At 38.4% G+C, this 18,540-nt stretch overlaps 1 protein-coding gene and 1 long non-coding RNA gene across 3 annotated transcripts in view; both read right to left on the bottom strand.

Moving 5' to 3' along the window:
• Window positions 1-11,074: 11,074 nt before the first annotated feature.
• On the bottom strand, window positions 11,075-14,829 carry LOC130148161 (uncharacterized). The gene is made up of 2 exons (XR_008821484.1): window positions 13,495-14,829; window positions 11,075-12,339 (listed from the first exon to the last, which is right to left on the bottom strand). It is a non-coding gene; the product is annotated as an uncharacterized LOC130148161 (long non-coding RNA).
• A 792-nt stretch (window positions 14,830-15,621) lies between these two features.
• Window positions 15,622-18,540, bottom strand: part of NCAPG2 (non-SMC condensin II complex subunit G2) — a 48,461-nt gene continuing 45,542 nt past the window's right edge. For both annotated transcript variants that reach the window (XM_056336421.1, XM_056336420.1), the window contains exon 28: window positions 15,622-15,850. In XM_056336421.1, the coding sequence (XP_056192396.1) occupies window positions 15,799-15,850 (52 nt within the window). In that variant the 3' untranslated portion in view covers window positions 15,622-15,798. The remainder of the gene's footprint in view (window positions 15,851-18,540) is intronic.

Here is an 18,540-nt window from a genome sequence, read left to right as displayed (position 1 = left end):
CCCTGGCTTTAACCAGGTACAATCATGACAGGCTCACATTCAAGGTATTTAAAAGGAGTAAAAATTGCAATATGTGAAGAGGCTTTGCCGCGGGCCAGCAAACTAAATAACAAAAGTTCACAGAACAAACTAACCCTGGAAGCGCACAGCCATTCCTCGCTCACCTCAAAGGTGGCAGAGAATACAATTGCAACACGTCCAGACCAGGGTGGATGCAAAATGTCCAGCCACCATGTTGGGACCAGCTGGGACCTGCCATGGGGTGGTCAGACCAGCCTGGGGGCCCGGGTTGGAGCTTTGTCCCAGGCTCTGGGCAGAGGGGCTGCACAGGAGCTCGTGCGGGGCACACCAAGCACTTATGGCCCCTGGTGCCCCGACAGACGGTTGCAGACTCCTCTTACTCTCTCATTTTTGCTCTGTGGGAAAAGTGTCAGCCTCTGCACTGGGGAAAAGGAGTCCTAGTTTCTAGAACTGGTGCAAAGTCACTTCCTTTCCTTTGTTTAAGGTTGGTGACTCAGATACCAAAAAAAAAAAAAGGGCAATATTTGATTCAGAAAACAGAATTTTTAAAAAAAATATAGGTACTGGGAAGTGTTCGTTGGCCCAGGGTTTGCAAAAGGGTAGGATGGTCTTTTCAAGCATTTTTGTACTTGAGTTCTGTTACATGTTTTTTTACATCTTGCAGGGGAGTGATTTCACTAACCCAAAAGGTCCCTTTAACTCAGGTAAATCAATTTGACAACTCTGAAAGAAATCTAAGCACTGAAAGCGGGAAAAGAAAAAAAGGAGGGAAAAGCATTCTATGGAAAGGACAAGATGAGAAATGAAAGTGCTGAAACAAATTAGTATATTCTCATGGGTTGTGCAAACCATCTGGTTTTAAGAGCTAGTAGTAGGAACAAGGAAAAAGGTCATCTGAATTAGCAGAGAACTGCAAAACAACTGAAGGTAAGAAAGGAGCAAATGGCAGGCACAGCAAGAGAACAAGTTGTTCGTCAAAACACAAAATAGCACTGATATTACTGGAAGTCATTGCAGCTTTGCAACGAGTGATTTGCATAGCTCCTGTGAATTTATGATCAAATACTATGTAGATTTTAAAAGGAAATTAAAATTCTCATAGCCACTCCATGCAGAGGATTAGCAAAATAATGACATTTGTTCAAATGTGTGTGAAAAATCAAGAAAGGCATTCACAGAAGACAGGAAGAGAACCTTGACTACACAAGGTTAGTAAAGACAGGAGTACAGTGTCAAGGAAAGAGTAAAGAGTCAATTGGTAGGTGAATTGGGCATTTGGAAAGGACTCAAGCAGCAATCCTCAGGACTGGAAAGTATAAAGCATTCCCTACCTGGTCATATTTTAGTTTTATATTAGGCTGCACCTAGCAAAAATAAACAGATATGTCTTAAAGCTCCAGGAACAGACAGATTGAAGTCAGTGGTATTGCATATAATGAATTTTGTTAATGACGTGTAAAAACTGCAAGACTTGAGTCTGTGTGTAAATTAGATGAATAACAGTATCACAGTGTAAATAACATGTTCTGACACATGCAGGTTACTTGCTGGTTCACAGTCATTTTCTCAAGACATTTCTCAGTGCCAAGGTTTTTAATAGTTTTTGCAATAAATTAAGCATCCATCTTTAGGTCTACCAGCCTTGTGAGGTTGTTTTGATTGTGGGTTTTATTATAAAGTTTTCAATAGGTTTCTGAACTGCGGGAGAAAAAATCCTAAAGGGTATAAGTAATTTGTGAAAATTACTAGAAAGATCAGAAAAAATTACTCCATTTTTGAAGTCAGGGATGTTGTGAGGCTCAAACAAAACTGTAGGATTTGATAGTTTCGAAAAAGGAATAGAAGAGGGTATCAGTTGTTTCTGTAAGGGCATATTTAAATCTTTTTGGTAAGGGAATCTAAACTAGTAACAATACGGAATGGTGGCTGAGAGGGTAGAGTATCAGGTCTCCATTGTCAATGTGTCTGGTGGTGAATGTGAGGCTATATGAAAGAATGACACTGGAAAATGCAGATCCGAACATTTCAGCACAGTGAATAACATACCCAAGTTTAGTATGTCATAGAATCGTAGGATCATAGAATGGTTTGGGTTGGAAGGGACCTTAAAGACCAACTACTCCAACCCCCTGTCATGGCCACAGCTTCTCTGGGCAAGCTGTGCCAGTGCCTTACTCACAGTAAATTTCTTCTTAATATCTTATTTTCTATCTTAATATCTAATCTAAATCTACCCTCTTCTAGTTTAAACCATTATTCCTTGTCCTGTCACTACATGCCCTTGTAAAAAGTAATTAATTGTCCTTAATTGCTGAAGTTGAGTCTTTTTATGATAGCCTTATAGGTGTGAAAAACATGCTAGGCAAAGTGAAAGAAGAGCTGGATAATCTATGATTTTTTATCTATGAAAGATTTGCATCCTTATCCATGGTAACGACAGCTGAAAGGAGTTTTTCAAGGAAATGCTTTTCTGTTTGAAAATGCTGTGTTCTCTAAGGTTTTTCATGAGAAACATACATGTTTTATCCAAAATCCATTAGCAAGGACCAGAAAAAGATCCAGAAAGAGCCAGATATTATTCCAGAAAGGCTGATTGCCCAGTAGCCATGACACATGCATGGCCTGAGATTTTAAATGTTCAAATTTTTCTCTGATTGATTCAAAGACAAGATCTGGCCATTGGACAATAAAGTCAGCCTCTCTCTCTCTCTCTCTCTCTCTCTCTGTTTCACTGGGTCATTCAAGATTATAGTAAAAGCAAACAGCCCTGCTAGAAAAGACATTGGTAGGCAGAAGTACTTCACCATGGAAGAAGCAAGAAGATGAGTATAGGATTTATTTTGTTGATTTAATACTGCTTAGAATGAAATAATAAGAGTAATGAATTAATAAGCTGGGAATTGAGTTAATGATAGAATTTTCGGAGATGCCAGAAGAAAAGGTGCCTAAATTACATGAACCAAAAATTGGGTGGGGATGAAAAAGAAGATAAACACAGGATTCAGTTAAAGTAGAACATTGCCAGAGAATAATTTAGGCATGGAAATACACAAAGAGAAAATACTCTTAATAGTTATATACTTATAAGTAAATAAGTGATATGATTAAAATGTTTATAACAAGATTAAAATACGACATGATAGTTAAAAGCTAAATATTAAGGTCTATAAAACACAAAGGTAGCATCTGAGTTTTACTGTGTACTTTGCTACTGAGGTCATGTGTATAAGCCTTTGCAGATCTGTTTTTTAATTACAAATGGGAATTATATATACAAGCATAGGTACACCTGCGTGACTGTAGAAATTATGTATGTATACTTTATTTGTACAGGATAGAACTGCATGTTTCATCTAAGGATCACAGACCTATTTGTCGTTTTAGCCAAGTATAAAGAAGAGCCTGAACAAAAGGTCAGTTCCAGCTATGCTAAATGCAGTCTACCTGCATAGGCAAATACACCATGAAGAAAAACAAACAAAAAGAGCATTAAAATTACCTTCTTCATTTTCTTTCTTCATCTCATCCCCCCCCTTCTCCAAATCATGGCTTCTGAGCATGTTAATTGCAGTTCATTTGTCCTGTTAATGGGTCCAAAATCCACAGGGAACAATATCTATCAGGCAGTTTATCTAAGATTCAGTAACCCAGATATCTTGGCAGAGCTTTAAGATGTATGGGGTTGGGGGGGGGGTAGGGGCGAAAGAGGAGAGAAAGAGATAGAGAGTTTTGTGCTATATCTGTGCCCAGACAAGACAGAAATTAGACTGTTTTATTATTTACATTTTCTGGCTCTAGAGGACATCATCGGTAAAATATTCAAAGCCTGTAGTTGTATATACAGACAGAAAATGAGTCTCTTGGAGGCTCAGCACTGCACATGTAACCTCCACCACGCTTTTCTGAGGGCAGAAAGAGCTGGCTGAGCAGCAGTAATCCTCCTGCACCCTGCTTGTGACCTGAGGACTTCTTTCTGTGAAAAATAAGGCCAGAAAAACCATCTCTAGAGCCACATCTTGGAGTCCCATGGTCACAAGAGGAACAGTACCAGTTACCACTTTGTATATTGCTGCTGTGAGCAGTCATAAACTCTGTTTCAGGAGGCTGATGAGCACTGGACCCTCTTCAGGATGATCTGGCAAAGACACTCTTCAGTGACTGCAGAACTGTTCACACATGCATATTTTGGAATATTTTGATTCTATTTATTCACTATTGTTGATGGAAAGTTTAAAGTGACAACATTTCTTTTTAAATTACAGGGCCAGGGTTATTTCAGCTGTATTGCAGAGGCTGTAATAGGTCTGGGATGAAAAATGATCAAAACAGTTAACAGAAATTTTACACTGCACTTACAACTAGTTTCTTTTACTTATGTATTTTGAAAAAAGTACATGCATAGTTAGGTAGCTCTGTATATTCAACCCTTTCATTAAGAGAAAACACGTGACTTATTCCATGCACACATTTTTTAAAATACAGAATTAAAGTAGTTAATATTTTAAAGCAGTTAAGAATGAAGGACTTTATCCTGCCATAGTGATAAGCAATATGTCTAGAAAGCCATCCAGTGCCTGCGACACCAAGAGTGTTTAGAGGATGTGAAGCTATAGAAAAGCCAGGATTACGGAGAGCTAAGTCATATAACTCTCTCCATAGCAGTACAAATACTCACTTAAATTTTGGTTTGGTGGTTGTAGCCTACATTCAGGGACTAGACTTATTAAAGGAATAGAAAGTTCCTAATGGGAGAAGTATTTAACTGGTGTAAAAAAGTGTAGCTCCAGGTCATATCAGCAGTGGTTGTGGTCTTTCTCAATTATTGCACATTTCATAGTATAACTAGAAGTACTTGAAAGCATTCTAGCATTCAATAAAGAAATTACTGATTTTCAGTATTAGTTACTTCATATCTACAAAACTAGCAGAGCCTTTGATATTTTAAAACTATTTCACGCTGAATTCAGTTTAGCATGAAAATAAACATTTGCAGGGTCTAGAAGATGTCACATTACTTGATGGAGACTGTGGTAGGATTAATTTTATGTTTGTGTTGTATCTAGGAATAATGTTTTAATGTACAGTTGATTTCAGCAATTTTACAGCTTTTCTTCTTGTTTCCAAAGTCTATTAGAAAATGTCTTTACTCTGGATCATGCTGAAAGTTTTACTCTGGATATTTCTGCATCACTGAGGAACAGGAGTTCAACACGGAGCCAGAAGAAAAAATCCTTGAGAACTGTGCAACTGCATGACTGATAGAGTTTAAAAAAGGGAAATAAAAGTAGGTTGATTTTAGTTATGTCTCGTAAGCTGTGAGCTGGTCTTTTATTCCCTATGCTGTAACTGAATGATAATGGTTTTTACGTGTTGCTGGAAAAAAGCAGTTGGAAAGGAGCCTAAAATGGAGTGTTCAGGGCCTAAGAGATGAAATGCAGCCAGAGAAAACTACCTGTGAGAATAGCAGATGTGACTTAGATTAACTGAAAACTATACATGTGACTTACCTTAACTGAAGACCTAAACATCCGCGTATACAAGTGCTTAGGGCAGCATGTTTTGAGTTGAATTCCAAGGCTGTAGAAACCCTTGGTGCCAGACCAGCCACTTCAGTGTGCATGGTAGCTGGGGCTTGTGGGGGAAATTTCCATATCCCTTCTGCTGGTTTGCTAGGGATGTTGGAGAGATCAGCTTCTGTAAATGTAGGCATATGCAGGTCTGGTTTGAACCCAAATCAGTTTGAGATTCATTTAAAATTCTAACCAACTTGTTCAAATACCACTTACGGTGATACCTACATTAAACAGGGTGCTGATGTTTGATTTAAAATTGGTTGAAGAGAAAGAAAAGGTGGCGTGAAGCAACTTGCAAGCAACAATGTATGGATGTTCAGAACCTGTGCAGAACAGATCTTCAGTGTCTCAAGATGGGGATACAATAACTGATGAATCCCAATTCTGAGGCCACTTCTGACATCTTTATATCTAGCGTCAGGCTGTGAAGAGGAATTTGGGCTTCACTGGGAGACGGATGGCCTCTTTGAGAACAAGCACAGGTCACTGACCTGCACTGGAGTTGGCCCCTTTTAACTGAGAAAGTCTCGATTTCTTGCTAATGCCTGCCAGCATCTTAGATCAACAGAGACTAAACCGTGACTTGCCTATGTTGAAGTCACTGGAGACAGATTTCAAAATCAAAACCACCTGAATTTCTACTGATTTTCATGAGTGTTTAGAGATATCAGCACAGCTGAAAAACTTACCTTCTGAGCATAGCAAGATGGTATATCCAGATTAAACAATTAGACATTACTAAATGATTTCAGCAAATGGGTTCTTGGTCTTCAAAAACCAGGTTGAAACACCTAGGTGTGCAATGAATAATTATATTTGGTTGCCATTGATAAAAATTGTTTTGAAATGCCAATAGGGAACCAAATTTTTAAATTAATTAGGTGCTTTTTTTCAATAGGAGGGAGCTCAGAAACAGGTACAACATTCTATTTTTATCCATCTTTGCTAATCTGTAAGATTTGATACTTGCTGAATGGATTTTGCAACTAATAACTAATTCCCTGAGATATCCATTCCTCTTGTGCTAAATTAAAGGATGAATGAGATTACCACATTTTGTCATTCTGAAATAATAGGCCTGTAGTTGATTAAAGCTGCTGGGGAGCTCTGGTTACATGTCCCTCACTTTCTGTGTCTGACCTGGGAACCTGAAGTCTAATTCAAGTACTAAGCACCCACAACTGCAGCTGGAGATGGGTGCTTTGAGGTGACAAGTGTTATACAATGTGACATCTCACACCGAGTTCCCAAAATTCAGAGAATTTTTTTAACTTGGTCTCACTGTACATTTGTAAAATGGTGATAAGTAAATCTACAGGGAGTTGGAAAGATACATGACTCACTGTGAAATTCTGGGACTGCAGAATAGTACCATAGTAACGCCATGGTGGAAGTTAACAGGTTTGTCCTCAGAGCTGGGTATGAATAGCACGCAGCAGATTAAGTGTAGAGCTGTATATTGAACAAGTGGAGAAAAAGCACTGAGTATTTGCTGTCATCAACAGCAAGGGTTTTGAATCATCCAGAGAGCAGATACAGACAGCACTGAGTAGGGAACAGTTTGTGTGGAATAAGTAACTTTTCTTAATGTAATTAAAGATATCATGTCACTCGACACATAATCAAAGGGGAGGTTTAAAACTGCTTCTTTAACACATCTTCATTTTGATACCCCCTGACTTTTGAGTGCCTTAATTTTCAGCTCTAGCGGTGTTCTTACACCATGGTTTCATGTGCTACATATGAGGGAGGGTCTGGTTTCACAAAGCCCCAAAGTGCAGACTCTTGCATTTTCCAGCTGCTGTGGTGGTGAGAGGAAGTGCAGGACAGCAAACAGTCAAGAAGCTGCTTGTGCTCCTCTCCATTTTTTCTCCAGCATCTCTTTTCCTTTGGCTACTGAAGACATAATATGCTTTTGGGTTAAGCTCATCCTCTTTGTATGTTCTGCCCAGGAAACACTGCTGTTCTGCTTACTGCAATAGACAAAAGCAAACCTGGTGGTGACCTCAAGGCTAGAATATTTGCTATAGCTGGTTTATGACTATAACTTGGAGTATCATTGAGAAATATACTGGGATGAAAACTAGAATTGAACAATATGTTTGATAGCAATGCAGAATGGACCAACAGCCACTGAGCTCAGATCATTTTCACTTCAGTTTTACAGCTTAATGCTTATTGACATGGGTTAATTTGAATAGGAAAAAAAAAATTAAGTACATAATTTCTAGTGTGAAAAATTATAAAATCTTCCTCAAGGCATTCTGATATCTCAGCATACAAGGCTGCTTGGACCACTGCCTATGATGTGTTTCTTTTAAAGGAAGGTCACTGAGGGCATGCTGTGACCGTAAAACAAAAAACAACAACAAAAAAAAAAAAGTAGGGAAAGTTCATGGTAATGACAGCTGGGGAAAGGAACATTGCTTGGACTACATTGAAATTACATTATGTGTCTTTGTAAGTACAAGATTATGCTAAGAATAGTCCTAGGTTCTGGTGAAAGTATTAGAAATTGAGTAATAGAAGAGACAGGATGCTCTTTTTCTGTTCTGAATCACTACTTTAAAAAACCTTGCCTTTGCTCCCTGTTGTAGTTCACAGTGTTCCAACAGAGCATCAAAGACCGAACAAAAACAGTTACTTGACTTCTCAAGGGAATATTCCTCCTAGGCTGAACGTGTTCCATGAGCTTTTCTGCTTTGTATAATAGAGCTTCTACTGTATATGACTAAGTGGGTTGAGTCATACAGATATTTATTTTTTTTATGCAATAGCTTTAATAAACGTGAATGCGCTGCTCTTGGTAAAGCCAAGAAGTGACTACCAACTTTGAAAAAGCAGGCCACTATTGCCAAAATCTTACTATTTAAAAAATTGTATCTCCTTATGCCATCCTAATCTACAGCTAACCTCTTTAGCATGAGAACATCAAGAAGAGGTTGGCAGCCCCTCGCCCGTAAAAAATAAAGCAAAGGGAACAGGTGAAAGCAAAGATACCGTGCTGGGGTCCCACCCGCTGACTGAAGGGATGTGGGTGGCTGCGCAATAGCCGTCACAAAGAAGTGGCTTAGCAAGGGCTGGGGAGGCAAGTCAGACTGGGATTGTCAGGGTGAGTGAGTTCCCACACAGCCCTCCTGTGTGCTTCACTGGGGAACTATCTAGCGCCTGGACCTGGCCTAAGCCCCACTGTGATCAAAAGAAATCCACGGACAGGTGTGGAAGTTCCACCTTCTGAAGGGGAATTTCTCCAGGTGATTCATAAGATAGATGAACAGGGTTCCTACTATGAGGTTTATGATGGATATTTAGTCTTCTATCATTAATTCTCCTACATTACCAATGAAAAAAGGAATATCACAGTGAAAAAGTGGCAAAGGTACAAAATTCTACTCGCAAAAATTACATTAAACACAGAAAGAATACTAAGGCAAAAATAAACTTGTAACTGGCATTTTCTTTCATTAGCAGTTGAATGAAATTAGAGGTAAAAGAGCTGTCCTAAACTGGAACTGCAACAGGAAGGTTGAGAGCTAAAGGGACAAAGATGGTCTTCACAACAGATTAATGAAAAAAGAATTCTCCTCTTCCCCCTCCCTATAATTTCACAAAAATAAAACTGTTTCCATATATAATTTTTTCCACAAAGTCAATGTAATTCCAGAGCCAAAAGCATCACACCTGTTCAGATGTGCTAACTGCACAGGAGAGTCTTTCACCAGATAGCACAGAGTGCTTTCTAATATTAGATCACATTGAAACAAGTCTGCTTTTAAGCATTCAATCAATGGATCATGATACACGGATAAATTAAAAACTGCAAGCTAGATTCCCTGATCTATATATGCTGCTCAGGCAGTTTAAGGCTCTATGATCTTAATTGGGAAGATAAGAATTCCCCAGAGGCTGGCTGACCTGTGATGGATGGCCCAGGACCCAAATACTGCTGTCGATTCCAATGTAGATCAAATCAGGGAATCAGGAAGCTGTAATCAGATCCCTTGATAAGTTCTCTCATTTTCTTGCATCAAACAATTCTTAATTTAATTGCAGATGGACTAGTTTTACATTTCTTCTTTTTCAGTCCTAATTTTTAGAATTCTGACAATAGCAGACACCTCAAAATGTAAAATAATCTGACAAATACTGCAAGTTAGTAACCCCACCTTTAATTTTTTTAATTTAAAAATCAGATTCTTGTGTCATAGATGTAATGTAAGTCTCCATGCAGTATAAGTCTCACATTTTTGCTACTGTCCTTGAGCTTGACTATATAGGCTATTGTGGAATCAAACTGCACATTCCCCTAGCAGCTCCTGTATGGGCAAATTCACCTGCTAAGCCTGGTGTCTGGCTGAGGCATTTGATAAAAACAGCTTTCACTGTAAAACAGGTATTTTACACATAGTGGGTGGACAGCCAGATGAAAACAGCCATCCTGCAGATCAAGAGCAGCGGTCCATGAGAAGGAATCTGGGCACAGAGGATGAGAGAAAGGTAACTATTTTTGTCATGAAGGATGGTCACTTTTAGTAAAAGAACACTTAAAGGACAAGCCTTAAAATTCTTTGTGCGGAACTGAAAAAACACTGAGAGTAAAATCTTTTTCTTTGTATTAAGTAGTGTCCAGTCTTAGAGAACAGTGTAAGAAAGGACACAGCTTTTGCCATTCTGATCAGTAAAATGAGCTCCCTCAGTGAAAGGAGCTTTTCCTTCAGTGGAGCAGTGGGAGACGTTCAGTCACACCGTCACTCAATAGCCTAGAGCAGGAACTAGATTCACTCTTTTTTGTTTGGTTTGGGTTGAGGTTTTTTAAGGATTCTCTTGGATTGGTCTGTTTGGGTTTGTAGCCTCTTATAGATGCTGTATTTTTCCATTAGATGATATTCTGAGAAAATAAGGTTTCAAATATTTGCCTTTTTTTAATAATCACGGCAAGATCTCAGAAAGGTCAGTGCATGAAGCCTACATTTCTTGCTATTAAGCTGGTACTCAGGTACAATTGGAGGCAGTTGTTAAGTCAGGATTGTTACATTAAGAAACAAAAGAAAAAAAAATGTCAAATGGATATTCTTTATTACCATGAAAGTTTAGCACAAACAGTTTAATAATTATCCTTAAAAGGCAGGAAGCATGTGTCATTACACATTGCAAAGAACCCAAGAGGAGGCTGGGCTGGCTCTAGCCTCTATTTTTTGATGCAGGCAAATGGCTGTACAGGATCCACATACCTTTCCAGCAAGAACTGCTAAATGGTACCTATTTAAAATGTAAGTTTTTACAGCAAAGCATCCATTACTGCAGCATACAAAAAAATTATTAACCCAAGGCAAAGATTATTATTGGAATAGTTAGATAAGGAGCTAATTGAACAGAAGAGGGAAACAGATTAGGCTGAAAAGGAATTACTAGTGATGTTCTGGAATGGCACCTTATTTAATATTTTCATTAATGACAGTACAAAAACAAGCATGAACTAATAAATTTGAAAGTATATTTGAAACTGGGACAAAGTTGACAGCAGTATCAAGCAAAGGTGTAGAATTTTACATAGGAAGAATTTAGTAATGTGAAGAAACGTGAAAGAAGTAAGTGTGAAGTCATGTTTTTGAGGAGAAAGTTATTTTGCTGAAAACAAGATGGTCCTCTGGTTAAAAAAAAACCCACACAGGAGAAAAAAGTTGGTAAGAGTCTCTACTTCCTAGAGTCATAAGCAATAAGGAAATAATAGTAACAGATCTCCTACCATGATACTGTTTTAAAAAAATGCTAACAGATATAACAATGTGAATTTCCATTTCTAAAGTTTCCTCAGTACTAACGTATATAATTTCTGCAGCTTTTATAGAACCATGATGTGGAACTGGACAGAGATAAATGACCCACTGTTATTAGAGAAGACTAAGGACACATCTATGCTGAGCAACCTAACCCAGTGAAAAAAATGCCAACGATTGCTGAGTAAATTAAAGCTAAAATTACATAGCATTTTGAAGCCAGGGTCATGCTCAGACAAGCAGCAGTACGGCTACACAGAGCCCAGGACTAGAGTCTTATCTGAAGTAGATTAGGCAAGATTTCTGCCCATCTGCAATGGCTTAATGAAACTGAAGAACTGCTGGCTGGCTGCAGAAAGTTTTGCAGCTGTTCCTGAAATCTGCCCTTGGTCAGCTAATTGTCAAGATGTAAGTGCTAAGCCACGTGCTTCTGTCCAAAATGGGCAGCTCCCACTCTAGGTACTCCTGATGCAGACACAGCAGGACACTGTACAACGGGCTTGGTTCACAAGACATCAAAGCAAATCAGCAAATAATACTACAGGGCAGATGGTGTGTCTCGTGATTTCGCATTGCAGTCATTATCATAAGTATTCTTCAATAAGCGTTTATCAAGTGGGGTGAAAGATTTTATGAAAATTGGTCTCGCCGATTTCCTTTTGTGAGTCAGAAGTCCCCAAAGCACTTGACAGCAGCAGTACGCATGAGTTTAAATGCAAGGTGAGTTGCAGCTATCATGGGAGTAAACAGCAGGTGCAAAGTGTGCTGCTTTTTCCTTGGCAGGTCTGAAAGTTTGTGTGCTTGAATCCATACCTGAAGACATTTATTTGCTACGGAAGAAACTTGAGAGCTTCTGGGTTTTCTTTAGCTTATAATTTGAAGCTGTGATAGATGGAAGACTGCTGGACTTTGTTTCCCAGCCAGACAACAAAGCAAATTAATATTGTCATCAAAAAGGGACCAAGACCCTACAAATAAAATTAAAACAGAAGATTACTGCAAATAATTCAAAGCTATGGCTTTCTTCAGTAATAATTATACTGAATATATATGCATGAAGGGGAGAGCTATAGACATGCCGCTTACAGGTACAACTGTGACTCAGAAATTTATTTACGAAGCAGTTGTACATTAAGTGACTGCCAGTGCAAGTTGCTCAAAAGCATATCTTATAATGGTGTTACCTTGCTCATATTTCAAGCAAATTTATTAATCAAAGCCAAGTTCAACTTCTTGAAAAAGCGAAACAGATCTCAAAGGGTCTGTTTTAAAATTTTGGGAAGTTCTCAGATATACAGTTAGGATACTGCAGTTGGCTGAGTTATTATTCCACTGAATATTCTGTAACAAAACCCGAAGACTAACCCCTCTCCCCAAATAGAACTTTAACAGCACTTTCAATTATTAAAATGAAACAAGTCTGTTTTACAGGTTTCCAAAAGATAACTCAGCTTACGAAACATACTATTTCATAGAATCATGGAATGGTTTGGGTTGGAAGGGACAGTAAAGATCACCTAGTTCCCACCCCCCTGCCACAGGCAGGGACACCTGCCCCAGCCCAGGTTGCCCCAAGCCCCGTCCAGCCTGGCCTTGAGCACTGCCAGGGATGGGGCATCCACAGCTTCCCTGGGCAGCCTGGGCCAGTGTCTCACCAACCTCACAGTTAAGAACTTACTCCTAATATCTAATCTAAATCTACCTTCTTTCAGTTTAAAACCATTCTCCTTTGTTCTATCACTACAGGCCCTACTAAATTTCTATTTCTTTATCTTCAAAACAGAATGAAAATGTTAGGATTTAGCATTTTGGCAACCTTAGTTTGCAATGAAAACAGCAAATAAAACCTGGGACTCATGATATTTTTGTGAAATTTGTTACAAAGACCCAAAAAGAAAGCACTGACAGACCTTGGCTCAAGGAACCCTAAGAAAATAATTATCTGTGTTGCAGAAAGCCAACATTTTTTCATCTGTCAAAGCAGTTCAGTAAAGCTGGACTAGAAATTGAGCTGAAATCTATATACCAGCTGCACAACTAACTCAAAATGATTTCAACATGCTTGAGAACCACTTGAGTACCAGCCACCAGGAGGACAAAGGTTTATCTTTAAATTTTCTTACCCTTCCTAGCAACACCACCTCTGAGTTCTTCTGAAGAAATCTGCAGATTTCTGATGTTGGTATTACCTTAATTTCTTTCAGGCTCAGGGATATTACATCTGCAACAAGTATTCCATGAAAAGTGAAAACTGAAAAAGCAATATTATACACAGAGGGAAAACGTGGCAGTAAATTTGGATTCTTTTCTAATTAATAACATCAGCAAATACTGAAAGACTGAGAAGCAGGAAAAAGAAACTGTCATTTACATATTCATTAAGTAATTTGTATAACCAGAAGATTTAAAAGGTCATTACTGGAACACCTGCCTGTTAACAGATGTAGAAGAATGAAGGCCAAACAACACAATTTTTATAAAGATGTCGATAAACAGTTGGCAGACTTACAGAAACCTGCTGTGGCAGCATTAGTCTTTTTGGTCAGGCTGCTGTTGTGGGTAAGGTAAATCTGGAATTCACAAATCCATACACATACTGACTTCCCTGTTGCAAAGCCTGACAGTTGTATTTAAAGAATTTGATTGCTTTTAAATATAAACATTCAAGCTAAATAAGCTTTTATCCAGTGGGGAAGATTTATACACTAAGGTCAAGTATGTTTGCTGTAAAGCAGGATGAAGGTAGTGCATTGCGCTTAACAGAGCAGATAATGGGAAAAAATCTCACAATCTCTTACCACAGAAAGAAAACCAGCACAGTAGATGCCTGTTTAGATAGATAGGGGTACAGCACTGTGCAGAAATCTTCATCGAGAACAAAGAGTCTGAGCTAATTTCACTCATTTGTTAGTTTCCATTTCAGTGCCACTCAGTAACACTGCGGACCTCAATAAGCCATTTGCACAAGCACATAGTGAGAGTCACGTCACCTCATTGTAGACAACTGTTAGATGTCCAGGTCTTAGCTGGTCACCATATGCTACCTTTAGTCTGTGGCTGAATAATTTTCTGGGGATTCCTGTTAGATCTCCTAAAACAGACAAAAATATGTCATTATGAACGGTACAGGTTTTGGCTGGGATAGTTCATTTTCTCCATGGTAGCTAGCACGGGGCCGTGTTTTGGATTAGTGCTGGAAAACGTTGATAATTTGGGGATGCTTTAGCTAGCGCTGAGCAGTGCTTACACAGCGTCACGGCCCCCTCTGCTCCTCACCCCTCCCCACCAGTGAGGAGGCTACGGGGGGGGGCACAGCCAGGACAGCTGACCCCGACTGACCCAAGGGACATTCCATACCATTATATACCATAGGATGTCACACTTAGTATATAACCTAGGGGAAGGGGGGCGGTGGTGGAGGGCTGCTGCCTGGGGACGGGCTGGGCAGTGGTGAGCAATTGTTTTTTCTGGAGTTTTATTTTCCTCTCTGAAATTTTTTCCTCTTTTTCCTTATAATTTTTAAATATTTTTTTTTTCATTATTAAACTTTTTATCTCAACCGGCAAATTTACTTTTACCCTTACACTTTTTCCCTGCCCCATGAAGGGGTGGGGTTTGTGAGTTGAGCCTTATGGCCGCTTCTCAGGACGCCACTGAATGGGACACCCCTATCCCTTGGTGTATCAATCAACCACTGCTCCCAGGGTGGCATCATCCCACCACTTATTTCATCCCACCACTCAAACTTTTAATAAAAATATTAAATAGCATTGGCAACAGTATCTGCCCTGAGGAATGCCGCTAGTAACTGGCTTTCAATGCGACTGTGTAGCATCATTATTCTTCAAGCCTGATGGCCCAGTCAGTTTCCCACCCACCTTCTAAGCCCACCTCTCTCCAGTTGGGCTATAAGGACACTGTATAAGCCTGTCTCTTTGCCAAGGACAAGAAAGATGACATTCTCTGCTCTCTCTTCTTCCACAAAAGGGAGGGAAATCAGGTTGGTTAGGTAGTTTGCCCTGGGTAAAGTTGTGATAGCTATTCTCAATCTCCATGTTGTTCTTCACGTGTCTCAAAATGAAATAAATTTCCAAAGCGTATTCCTAAAGGTTATGCAGCCTTTCGAGGGACTGAGATCACATGCCACTTCAAAGTGTATCAGATACAACTATTATTTTATAAAAACGAAGATACTGATTTTACATACCCCCTGCCCCTAAGGTGTTTTTATACAGAATAACCCCTTCACATCCGTTTGAAAAAATCTTTACTATTACATTATTTCTATACACACTTTTATACATTTTATCTGCTTTAAATATATACAAATAAAAGAAAATAAACTTTAGCTATAAGTTTAAAATATAATCTTTCTTTTAAAACCGGTATGTCTTCCTGTAATTTTCATGACAAAAGCTTCCACATGGTCAAGGTTTCAAAAATTCATCCAAAATTTTCAAAGATGATTCATACAGGATTCTGAAATGGCATAAAACAACGCATAACAGGATTAGATATGCTAAATCAATCATTTACTATTTGATTCTCAGAGTACAGCTACCACATGATTTCTTTGATCCGTTATTCCATATTAGTTTAAATATTAAATATGCCTTTACAAATTAGTTTTGAAATAGCCATTTTTTTCTTTCAACTTTTCCATTTTTCTGCTAATCATCTCTAGCTAGAGCATAATCTACAGCAAGCCAGTTTAAATTACTATGTCAATTCAAGCACATTTTCTAATATTTCATCACCTATTTAAAGAAGCCACTTTTCTTCACAGCATTTTTACTCTTTTTTTCAAAAAAATAGTCAAATCCTTTACCAAGAATTCATACAAAGGTCAGTTTTCATTCTTTCACTTTCTTCAGTCTTCATAATTTGTCTCCTTACCTGTGGCAATTTTTTAACAAGCCCGAGCTTTCTAACTTATCCTTATTAAGCAGCTGCCTTCTTCAGCTGCAGGTATGCCCATCTCAGTCCCTTTGTGACTCTCTTTTGTCTCACATTACTCCCTAAACAATCTCCAGGGTCAGCCCTGAAATTTCCATTTGGCAGGCCCTTTTCATTCTCTTGCACTCCCTGACATAGTCACTCACCCAGCCTTCCTAGTTGCATTCTCATGCAACAACTTCTAACACTGCTCTAAAATATCCTCAGAAGACAAAAATGGACACTTTGGTCTTCTGTCAAAACATTATTTCACTGTTAACCACTATAAACTTTATCCTTCATGTAACTTCAGTAACAGATTCTGTCACCTGTATTTCTCAAGCATTTTTTTCCTCCATATTTTTATTATTATAGTCCTAGACTGATGGCCCCAAGGAAGCAGGGTTAGACAGCCATTAATGACGCTAAGTTTGGGCATTCATCATGAGTCACCCAGACCTGAAATACAAGAGGCAACGCTGCAATTTCACAGCAGTGCATTGAACATTAGGGCTCCCTGAATTCAGACTGCCATGGCTGCGTCACATGCTCCTCTTTATAGAGCTACATCCTTTAAGCCATGATGGAACCCAAAATAAGCTAGTATTATACTATAAAATTAGTCTAATTAGGTAAGCACTGTGGTTTTAGACACAATGCTACTTTTTATAAATTTTATTTTGTTACAATTTATGGCTAATAAACCAATAGATCTGCAATGCTGGACCAGGTACCTGCCACACACAACAAACCGTCATTCAGAACAACTGCATGCCTCCCCAAACAGGCAAATTGAAGTCAGTTTTACCAGGTACCTTTCTAGTGAATTTCTAGACAGGTGGCAGACAAGTCATACACAAAGTTAGATCACAAAACAATTCAAGAATCATTATTTACAGAGGCAATGAGAGTGTAATAAAGAGTTTGGGAAGCTAGATGATTATACTAATGAAATATCTTCCCGCACAGCTATCAGCTAAATCTGAATTCTAATACTCATGAATCAGAATACTAATCGAATACAAAATATTAAGTAAAAGGTATTATTCTATAGCACATTTGGTTTTATAGAGCATGCAACATTTTTCTCTAGCCTCCAAATCACTACATTGACAGCTTTATTCGCATTTTTTGTCTAGACATAAATATTTGCATTTTATAAACTAATGTGTGTGCCATTACACTTGAGGAAATTCTCTCTACATACAACATGTTGTCCAGAATTTTTAAGTGCACTGAACAGCATTTTAAAAATAATAGACCCACAGGGCCATCTTAAAGTGCTAACTCAGCTGAAGAGGGAAGACTAAATTACGATGAAAAGTTTTGCTTCTGAATTAGTGCAATAATTCCTTGTTTAAGGGCAGCACTTTAATTACTACACCAGACAGCATTTTTATTTTTTTCTTTCTTTGCTAATATGTAATAGTTTACTTCTAAGTCTAAATTTAAGATGCTGGCACAGAATGCCAAGCCTCTTGGGAAATTAAAGAATGCCACTATTTCCTGGTATACCTGGGTATTAAATAAATTAATCCATCACGGAGTTGTTATAAGATAATGCATTCAGAAGCAAAAAGTAATAATACTATTAAGTATGAGTTAAAAAAACAGTAATCTATTTTAGCAAGCATCAGTGCAGCACTGTATTATAAGGTTGTGCTCAAAGTAATGATCAAAGATCTAGCTTGCAGCATAGCATAACTAAAATTTCAGTGTTTGGCAAGTAGAATAGGATGATAAAATAGTCCACAAACAGCAGGGTACATTTTAGACTGTATATAATCACATATTGGTTATATATTCGCACACTTGTACCAGAGCAAACAGCCTGTCAGAAGACACTAGAGGCTCAGCCTGGTCCAACACTATGTCTATCTGAGAAAATGCAAACACACTTTAAATTAGTCAAGCAAAACTTAATCACTGAAGAACTTCCTCCTAACCTTTTTTTCAGCATGAATTCTTTTACCCTTCTAGGAAGAAAAAAATCCCCAACATACCTGTACAAATACAAATACTCCCAAATTCTGCAAAGCTGTGAGAGAGCTTCTGAATTTTGTTATCATATTACAATTCTGATTAATGTTTGAAAAAACCAACTTTCTATCACCATGCTCATATTCATGATCTTTTAACTTTATCTGCAACTACCTCTTGGTTTTGTATTACACAAAAGGTGGCCATTCATGTATCATGAAATTAAAACACTGTATAGGTTCTTATGCTCTTCA

This window comes from Falco biarmicus, chromosome 4 (genome assembly GCF_023638135.1).
Source record: "Falco biarmicus isolate bFalBia1 chromosome 4, bFalBia1.pri, whole genome shotgun sequence".
In the NCBI taxonomy this organism is placed as follows: Eukaryota; Metazoa; Chordata; class Aves; order Falconiformes; family Falconidae; genus Falco; species Falco biarmicus.
This window is presented reverse-complemented; position numbering and strand designations above follow the sequence as displayed.